General features: G+C 43.8%; 1 protein-coding gene across 1 annotated transcript in view; it reads right to left on the bottom strand.

The window, feature by feature from the left end:
- Positions 1–6334: 6334 nt before the first annotated feature.
- Positions 6335–10292, bottom strand: part of ZFYVE26 (zinc finger FYVE-type containing 26) — a 68202-nt gene continuing 64244 nt past the window's right edge. Inside the window, exon 42 of the mRNA XM_047079458.1 lies at positions 6335–7772. Coding sequence (XP_046935414.1) covers positions 7569–7772 — 204 coding nt within the window. The 3' untranslated portion in view covers positions 6335–7568. The remainder of the gene's footprint in view (positions 7773–10292) is intronic.

Genomic DNA, 10292 nt, shown 5'->3' with positions numbered 1-10292 from the left:
ACTTTAAATGTCTTACGTTATTTTCTTCTAGAATATTTAAATTATATACCAAAATTAAAGGGCAAAATACAGTATAGCTATGAATATCAACATTTTAAATAAAGTTTATTTAAGTAAAGCTAAATCTTTAAGCTTTTGAAAATTTAATTCTATGCTTCGGATTCTTTGTCTCCCTCTCTGTCCCTTCCCCATTCTCACTCTCTTTCTCAAAAATAAATAAACGTTAAAAAAAAATTTTTTTTTAAAGAAAATTTAATACTATGAATTTTTATAAAAATAAAACTATTCAAGATTCTGGGGCACCTGGTTCAGTGGAGTAAGTGTCCAACTTTGGCTCAGATTATGATCTCACAATTCATAAGTTGGAGCCCTGCATTGGGCTCTCTGCTGTCAGCACAGGGCCCACTTTAGATCCTCTGTCCCACCTCACTCCACCTCTTTCCTGCTCATTCCCTCTCTCTCTCTCAAAACAAACTAAAACAAAAGAAAACAAAACACTATTCAATGTCCATTTTGTTGCCAGTGTAAACAATGGATATTATACTTCATTCTTGTTTCCTCTACACCCACACATCTATCAATTTAAAGGTAAAATGAATTGTTTATTATTTAGCTTCCAGATACAAGTGTTGCAAACATACACACACTGGAATATGAAGAGATAAGAAAAAATACACTCAGCACTACTGAAAATGATACCCATTTTTTAAATGTTTATTCATTTTGGAAAGAGAGACAGAGGAAGAGAGACAGAAAGATAGAGAGTGGGGGAGGGGCAGACAGAGATGGAGACACAGAGCTCAAAGCAAACTCCATGCTGTCAGCGCAGACCCAGACCCGGGCTTGAACTCACAAACTGTGAGATCATGACCTAAGCCAAAGCCGAAGTTGGATGCTTAACCAACTGAGCCACCCAGGCGCCCCAAACCCATTTTAATGCAAGCATCTCTAATACTCATGCTGAGAAACAATGTGCCCAATTGGCCTTTATTGTCCCCAGTTGCTTCCTCTGTTCAAATCCTTCCCGAACTCTGAAGCAGCCATGACTTGTTTCCCTGGGGGCTTTTATAGTGTTCAGCACGAGAGCTTATCTTGAGGGTGTCAAGTTGTGTTAAGTCTGAACTAAGCACCAGAGCCCAAGTAACAGAGATGTCCATACGTTCGGAAATAAATTTACTGCTTTTTAAAAATTTTATTATTTTTTTTTTAATGTTTATTTATTTCTGAGAGACAGAGAGAGACAGAGCACAAGTGGGGAAGGAGCAGAGAGAGAGGGAGACACAGAATCCGAAGCAGGTTCCAGGCTCTGAGCTGTCAGCACAGAGCCTGACGAGGGGCTTCAACTCATGCACCGCGAGATTAAGACCTGAGCCGAAGTTGGTGCTTACGCTTAACTGACTGAGCCACCCAGGCGCCCCATAAATTTACTGCTGTTATGTGCGTTTTTGTGAAATGTAGGGCTTTTAAAAGTGTGTGACTGAGAAGAAGCCCTTCTTGCCGGGGTCTGAGGGCATTACTGTTCACATAGCTCTGAGATGGGCACTGGCAGTCCAGCTCTGGGAATTCTCAAAAAAGAGGCCCCTTTCATATGCCAGGGCCCCTGTCTACCATAGAGGTTTAATTTCAATCTGGCATGAAAGAAAGATCGAGTGTTTACTAAACATATGAGACGTTTGCCTCATAAAGTGTTTGAGAGAGTGTGATCAGACAGGACGTAACTAACTCAGATAGCGTCATGATACTGTAGGAGGGTGATAATCGTGGGTGCCTATGGGTTGCCCAAAGCACCAGTGTTTCAAAGTGTGCTGTATGTCCACGCAGACTCAGTTTCTTGACTTCCTCAGCTCTGATCTTCTCCACTCCTCTTTAGTCTCCCTTTCCCATGACAAGGACCACACCTGGACACCTTGTCAACACATGAACTTGCCGCTCCTCTGATAGGTTACCTTCCAACATCCCAACCACAACTTCCTTCTCCAGCTCCCCTTGCCAATTCCCCTGTCCCATTATCACACCGATCTGGCAAAAGCCAAGCCTGGAAGAATCCAACTCTCCAATTTCTATATGCTACTGGAGGACATCACTCAACCTGGCAGGACCACCAGATCATCAATTGCTGGTCATCAGTGCCAGCTGACTTCAGTGCTACCTGATCACTTGTTCCCCCACAGTAAAGGATGGATCCATGGAAGCTTAGACAACTTGTGGGACCACCTTTAAGAAGAGAATACAAAATTACAGACACAAAATTTGGTACAAAAATGGATGTTGATTTAGAATGAGAAAAAAAGGGAAAAAACCCCCAACAAACCCAAACCATGAGCCATGGGAATTTAAGGTCCTCTGAGATCTCTTTAGGCAATTTACTAGCAATACTCGCATAAAAATGCTAACAGAAACCTGTCCCTCTACCCCCTAGCCCACAATGCAACTCTCCGTGACTCCTTTACTCACAGAGGCCCACATAAGCTTCAAAAACGTCACAGTATACTGCCTCTGAACTCACAACACACACATAGTTCATGTCTTCTTTAACTTCTCAAGTTACTCAACCCACCAGCAAACCTGAGCTCTTAACAGGTGATTTTTCCTCTGACTTCATAGAGAACATGGAAGCCATTAGTCAGAAACTCCCTCCTTCTGCTACCAAACCAGCAAACTTATCTGTATCCCACTCATATTTTTTTCCTTTCCACCTTCTACAGCAGAAGAGGTGTCTCTCCATCCATTTAAAAATCTTCATATTGTGATTTTTAAAAAATTTTATTTGAGAGCAAAGAGCATTCGAGCAAGCAGAGGAGGAGCAGAGAGAGAGAGAGGGAGAGAGAGAGACTCTTAAGCAGGCTCCACGCTCAGCATGGTGCCCGATGTGGGGTTTGATCTCATGACCCTGGGATCATGACCTGAGCTAAAATCAGACTCAGTCAACTGAGCCACCCAGGCGACCTGTGAATTTTTCTTAACAGTTGTCTCCTAGTTTATCAAAGATAGAGTTTCTGTTTGGAAGTATGTTTGTTTACAGTTTGTTTCTCCTTGGCTCTTTGGAGGTGGTTTTCAAGAGTAAAAAGAGCCATGTGGAAACTGGAAGTCAACACTTACTTCCTTGACTTCTATAACCTCCATTCTCCTGGTTTTCCTCCTCCCTCTGGGATCTCTTGCCCAGTTGCTCCTCCTTTGTCTGCCTCTTAGATCATAGATTTCCTTAGGCCACCATCAGATCATTCATTTATTTATATATATTTTTAATGTTTATTTACTTGTTTTTGAGGTATTTGAGGTATTTATTTTTGAGGTAAGTATCTAAATGTTTGAATGAGGAGGGGGAATAGTCAATACAGAGAAACCCTGAGGTTGCTAACCCCGGCAGCATGCATAACGGTAATAACAGTAATACCAATATTCATCAAAGGAGGAAGATCAGGTTTGTAGGTGGAATAGAATGTGTTCCATTTTGGACTTGATATTTTTAGTTACAGGTTAGCCACGTGGGTGACTTCAAGAAGCAATCAAAAGGCAGGTGTGATGTGGAAAGGAGTTAAGAGGGACAAATTTGGTTTAGAACTCAGCCAACCAAGATGACTGCTGAAGTTATGGGATGGTATGGGAGAGTATTAAATGTCAAGAGAGAATGGATAGAACTTTGAAGAATTTTAGCCTTTGAGTGGCATGAAGAGGAAGTATAGCCCGAGAAGCAAGTAATTTGTAGAGGAAATGGCACTTAAAATGAGCCTGAAGAAAGGGTTTTGATAATGGCAGACCAGAGACTGGTAGGTGGTGAAAGAAATAACACCATGAAGAAATGGAACAGGAAAGGATTCCACCGGAGAAGCCTTTTGGTAATCACATGTGGAATGAATTTGTTGTAAAAGAACTGGAAGTTTTAATGGGTCAGTCAACATTATTACTGTAGAAGAGAGGATGATGACCAAGAAAAGGCCATAACCTTTGGGTTATGTGACTATTGATATTTGGTTGCTTGGGTATGAAGAGAGTCTAATAGCATTTGACCTGCTTTGTTTAAGCTCCAGCCAAAGATATCTGGTAACTCTGGAGTGTCTCAGGTTTCTAAACATAGTCTGTGGTCCCATATCCTAGATTTAGATTGGGTGTTCTAATTATCTGTGTTGTGACACATCTTTGTGCCATGTCCATAACAGATAGTTTTCAGGTCCACTTTCATCAGTTTTTATTTGTTGTGTTTGTTTCTGAAGTTGCTGTTGTTGTTTTTCTTTAAAGAGAAATTCGAGGAGATAAGTTTCTGGAGAAAGGAGATAACGGCAGCAACGTTAAAGTCCATGGCTCAAGCATTATACTGCAAACACACGCTCTAAGAGGATGGCAAGAAAACAAGCTAAATTTGAGTTCTACTTTCTGCAAAGACCCTATGCTTGGTTTTGAAGATTCATAATTTGGTTGACATTAAAAAGACACACACAATTTGAAAAATGACGAATAGCTTTAAAAAACTTTTCAGAGTACCAAATTTTTCATTTACCAGACTGGCAAAGAGCTACAAAGTTTGGGATCTACTGAGACAAGGGTGTGAGAAAGCAGGCTCTGTCCTATATACTGCTGGTGGGAGAGTTTAATTGGTATGATCTCTTTGGAAGACAGCCTGCAATATCTGCCAAATGCACATATCCTCTGACCTAGGCTATTCTTTTTCTTTTTTATATATTTTAAAATGTTTATTTATTTTTGAGAGAGAGAGAGAGAGAGACAGAGCGTGAGTGGGAGAGGGGCAGAGAGACAAGGAGACACAGAATCAGAAACAGGCTCCAGGCTCTGAGCTGTCAGTACAGAGCCCAACGTGGGGCTCAAACTCAAAAGCCATGAGATCATGACCTAAGCTGAGGTCAGATGCTTAAGTGACTGAGCCACCCAGGCACCCCTAACCCAGGGTATTCTGGACGAGATAATTCACTGCAGCATAATTTGTGGTGGTGAAATATGGCAATGACCTAAAATACTCAACAGACAATGGTTAAATAATTATGGCATATCTTTATATGGCCATGGAATACTTTAGTCATTGCTGTTTGTTTATGCAATAAAATAGCTCTGGAACTATACGTTAGAAACTGGTAACAATGATGGCCTCTGGGAAGGCACTGGGCTGAGGGGCCAGGAATGGGAGGGACTTTTCACTTACCATTTACACCTGATGAATGTATAACCTATTTCTACCTACAAACCCAACTGAAGGAAAAAAGTTTTCTGGTGGTAGAGAGTACACTCACAGTTTTGAACACATTGGAAACTTGAGATAAATTCTAACCAAAGAGTCATTAGTTATGATGGGAATCATTTTGGGAAAGTTCAAGAATTGAAGGCCATCTGAGCTTCCCCACCCACGTTTTCTTTTCACACAGAACACAAAGCAAAAAGGAAGGGAAGGGTAAGAGCGAGACATCACAAAACAGTCATGAAGGCAAGAAACTGGTAGGACAGACACTTTATTGTGGCTTGCTTGTAGTAAAACATTCAACCCTTCAACATGTACTTTTTTTTCCCTGGAGACCACAGCGTGATGCTCAAAGGCCTTTAGCGTCATCTTATGTCAGTCTAGTCAATGGTTACCTATTTTATAGTTCAACTAATTAGAGGAAAAAGTCAGAAAAATCTGGTTTTAACATCCCAAATTAAGGGCTGCAAGATTTGCAACCCATTCATATAAAGTGCTTATGTTCAGTGCAAAGAGGGCAGACTTAGAAGGACAAGCGGATGCCAGGGAATGATGTTTCCTGGAAGACAGATGCATTGTATGACTCGAAGAAGGAAAAGCCACTTGACTTGTTAAACCTCCCCCAAAAGAGATCTAATATTTTCTTTGAAGCTTCTCTTGTCTACAGGACCAAAACTTTGAATCTGACAGATGCCCATGATGGTTATTTTTTTACTACCAAAAAACCTGGTTCAGAAAGAAATCCACAGGGTCTAAGCACCAGAGATACTGACTTTGGCTTCCAGTTCTTGTTTGTTTCAGCAGCAGATGTGAGATCAACAGACTGAGCTCTGGCTGGTGGGAGAGCTCAGAGCTGCAGCTTTTTCTTAGGGCCCTCACTTGCAAATCCAAGTCATTGAGTACAACAGACCCTTTTAAAATCATGTCTGGGGGTGCCTGGGTGGCTCAGTTGGTTGAGTGTCTGACTTCGGCTCAGGTTATGATCTCACGGTCTGAAAGTTCGAGCCCTGGGTTGGGCTCTGTGCTGACAGCTCAGAGCCTGGAGCCTGCTTTGGATTCTCTGTCTTCCTCTCTCTCTGCCCCTCCCCCACTCATGTGTGTGTGTGTGTGTGTGTGTGTGTGTGTGTGTGTGTGCGCGCGCGCGTGCGCGCGCTCTCTCTCTCTCTCTCCCTCTCTCTCAAAATAAAATAAAACATTAAAAAAAATCATATCTGGTGTGGGAACACAAGCCAGTGCATATTAAAGGAGTACTTCACCTGGTTTTCCATCAACTGGACAGGACCATTTCATCATCCCCTTGTTCTGACTCTTGTCTGCAGGCCCAAACCCTGATTCCCTCTGTGAAGACAGAGAAGTGTACTGCCTTCTCAATGACCCTAGGCCTCTGTGTATTCACCCTGTGGTCCTGATGAGACTGTAGAGAAGCAGGACAGAAGAGGAAGTGGATTCCTGACCATTTTAAGGAGCACAAACAGGCTGTTAACTCAAACAGGTAGTCTAGACATTTTAGGGCTAGGATCTTGGCTACCATTTCTCTTCCCAGACTCTCTAAGAGGGAGCCACATTCTCTCTTTCCTGCAGGGATATTCACAAAAGCCAGCTCTGTGCTTGTAAGCAAGCCCCCTGCATTCTTTTTGGAGAGGTTCCCCTTTCTTTCCCCACAGCATGAATGCAATGGTGCCCCTCTGCTGGTGAGTGGGGCTCTGGCCCCCTCACTGTCTGCACCCACAGCTTTCAGACACCAGCACCTGAGGACGCTTCTGTTCAGACTACCTTCCAGAGACTCATGGTTACTCCTTGTGCTTGTGAGAGGGCACACTCGGAAGTTTTATTCCACAGGTAGCACTTGCCCCTCGCCATCTCTGAATTTTGGGGAGAGAAGGAAGAAAAGAGGCAATCCTTTTGGTGCTGCTCTATAATTCTCTGTAAAACCCTTCTAGTTCTGAGGAGCCATTGAGCATCTCCACACGGAGGGAACTGTGTACAAAGAGGATGACCCGGGTTAAGAACCAAAACGCAGGGAAGGTGTGCAGACTGGCAGAAGTCTAAAGTAAAGTGCCTCTTTTTGGTGGGGGAGAGTTTTGTTTGTTCAGAAATGCTTAGGCGTAAACATGAGTGCACAGAAGTGTGCACACACACTTACTCACGCTGAGGTAGAAAGAACTGGCCATCTCCGGACGACACGTAGATCCCACAGTTTGACAGAAACATGGCACTTGCGTGGCGTGAAAGGTCCTATCCTTGCCCAAGGTGGCAAGTAGGGTCCGATCCAGCTCTTTCCGACCTGGGGCAGAGCCGGGGAAGTCCCACTGCACAGGAGGGGAGAGGTAGAGATCATCTCCATCTCTCCTATTCTATAGTAGTCAGGCCTCGCTGCACATGGTCACTTTCTGGAGCCTGAGCTGTGGGTGCTCCGGGTGTGGCTCGTCAGAAGCCACTGGGTGCAGATGTCTTGCACTACTGCATCCCCACTGCTCCTGGCAGCCTGCTGCACCTGCTGGACAAGGGCTGCAGCCCGTGAGTGTTCTTGCTTCACGGCAACCAAGTAGGCAGAACGCAGTTTGCAACACGTCAGGTAGGCCTGAACCTGGCAATTGGGCATAAGAGACAGCCAAGAGGAAACCATCACCAATGCTGAAGCGACACACACAGAGCTGTGTCAGAGAGCTTGGCAGACGAGAGCACTTCTCACTTACCAAATTAAAGATTGGGTTCTTGTCTTTCATTACATCATAGCAACTCTTCAAATATTCCGGATGTTAACCTATTACACTGTTATTTTATAATTATTACAAGTAACCTAAAAATTTCAAAAAGAAGAAGAGCAGGCAGGCAGGCAGGCAGAATCTGGTCTCTGTCTCTTCCTTCTGAGGCCCTCCTCCTCACTATCCTGGGCTCTCCAGCTTCCTGCTAGCTTCAGGGTCAGCACTGGGTCAGCACTGTCATTGACAAGTTATGATTTGATAGTTGTTTGGGTGATTATCTGATGTCTGTTTCCTTGACTAGACTGTAAGCCCCATGAGGCCAGGAATAGTGTCTGCTTTTTCTACTTCTTGTACTCCTGGTGCCTAGCACATGGCCTGGCATTGGCAGGTGTTCAATAAACATGCATTAAGTGAATGATTGAATGAATGAATGAATGAGCCATCATATCTCTCCCTTACGATGGGCACAAAGATTCTTCCTTCACTATTTTTTTGGTTTCAACCTGCTGAATTTAAAATCTTGTAATAGGAAGTTCAGGGATGAACACGTATACACACACACACACACACACACACACACACACACACACACACAGAGTTAGAAAAGGGCTAACTAAGGGATAATCTCACACTGACTTGACTTTTGCTGTTTGGATCAGAAGCGTCTCAATTTCAGGTGTGAGGGGTGGTCTCTCCTGCACTCTGGAGACCTTCCATCTCACAAATCCCCAGCTTAATGGAGACTAGAGCCCACACCTTCCCGGGCCCCGAGCTCACCAGCACATCCCTGGTTTGCCAGTGTGCTACACCAGCCAATAGCAAGGCCCTAACGAGTTGCCTCAGCTTTTACTAACAGCTGACTTTTTGCTGTGACAGTCCCTCTTAGTGGTTGGAGGGGACTCTTCTCTCTTCATATTTCATCTTCCATCTTTTTTGTCTTGGTCACTGAAGTCTTTCTTTCTATCTGAAGCTCAGCTACAGATAATTTGCTAAAGCTAGAAGATGTCCAATATTCTCTAGGCTCACAAGTGATCATGATCAAGTCCTGCTGTTTGGGTATCTACCTGCTACCCCATGATGTTCACTCTCACCTAGGCCTTTGGCTCTACTTAGCACCTATGTATGTTAAACACAGTATCATACGTTGTCAGGCAACATTCATACCTATAGGAAGAGGGCATTTTTGCCAGACAGTCTGGAATAGGAACTGAATAAGGCTGGTTTTTGGCAAGACCTTGGCCTAAGATCACTTAAGTGCATTAGAATAAGTGCTAAGAAAAAAAAAAACACCCTGAAAAAGAACAACTGCCTAGATTTTAATGCATGTCTTTCCCAGGGCAAAGCCTCTGTCCTGCTGAGGGGGAGGCTCACTGAAGGCTTGGAAAAGGTCTGCAGTCTGGGGATCAGGGAACTGGGGTATCTGGCCTGGCTGCTGGATTCTCATTATGATTCTGAAACAGTAATTCTCACAATTCAGAATATCAGAATCCTATCCTATATGAGGTCATTTGGATGTTGCATGCATAAATGAAGAAATGCTAAGAACATAGTCTTCCTAATCCCTCAGCTGAAGAAGGCCTGGTAAATTCAGTACAGGGACTAGCAAAACTGCCATGGGAAGCAGTTCTGTGGTTGTATAAGAAGCCATGTGCCTGAGGGGTGCATGGGTGGCTCAGTCGGTTGGACATTCAGCTGAGGTCTCATGACTAGTGAGTTTGAGCCATGTGTTTTAGCCTGCTTAGGATTCTGTGTCTCTGCCCCTCCCCCACTCATACTTTGTCTCTCTCTCTCTCTCTCTCAAAAATAAACATTTAAAAAAATTAAAGGAAAAAAAAAGCCAGGTGCCTGACATTAGTTTTCTTCACAAGGGACTCAGCTGCCAGATTTTCCCACTGCTAGTGGCCAGGGCAGTCTGGCTTGGTTTTCCTAGGCCTCTCCTGGCCTGTGGGACTTCCTCTGGATGGCAGACAATTAGCCTGTAGTTAGGCACAAATAGGAGTAGTTGGGAACACTTCTATGCTGGTTGGCACTCCTTGCAAAAGCACTGATTTCCTACTCAACAGGGAAGAGATCACTGACCTCAGGGAAATGGCCCGTTCTGGAGAAGGAGACACTAATGGATATCTGTTGGTCAAGGGTTGGGTGGGGTGTCCTTCTTACTGTACAGGGTACCCTTTTCCCTCCAGGATAAATAAATGTCTGCCCACTTTGAGAACCTCATTCAGTCAACCTGAAGACTGATATGAAGGATTTCCTAGGACTCTCTCAGAAAAGCTCTGCATATAAAATGGAGATTCAACAGTAGCCTAGGACATGTTTGTCTTAGGGATAAAGAAATGGGAAGGAAAGGCTCACAGAGTCAATGTGCGTTCTCCCTCAGTTTTCTCCCTTCTGCACCTCCA

Source organism: Lynx rufus, unplaced genomic scaffold (genome assembly GCF_022079265.1).
Source record: "Lynx rufus isolate CCGP_SWC_20201006 ecotype Redwood Valley unplaced genomic scaffold, mLynRuf1.p SCAF_17, whole genome shotgun sequence".
In the NCBI taxonomy this organism is placed as follows: domain Eukaryota; kingdom Metazoa; phylum Chordata; class Mammalia; order Carnivora; family Felidae; genus Lynx; species Lynx rufus.
This window is presented reverse-complemented; position numbering and strand designations above follow the sequence as displayed.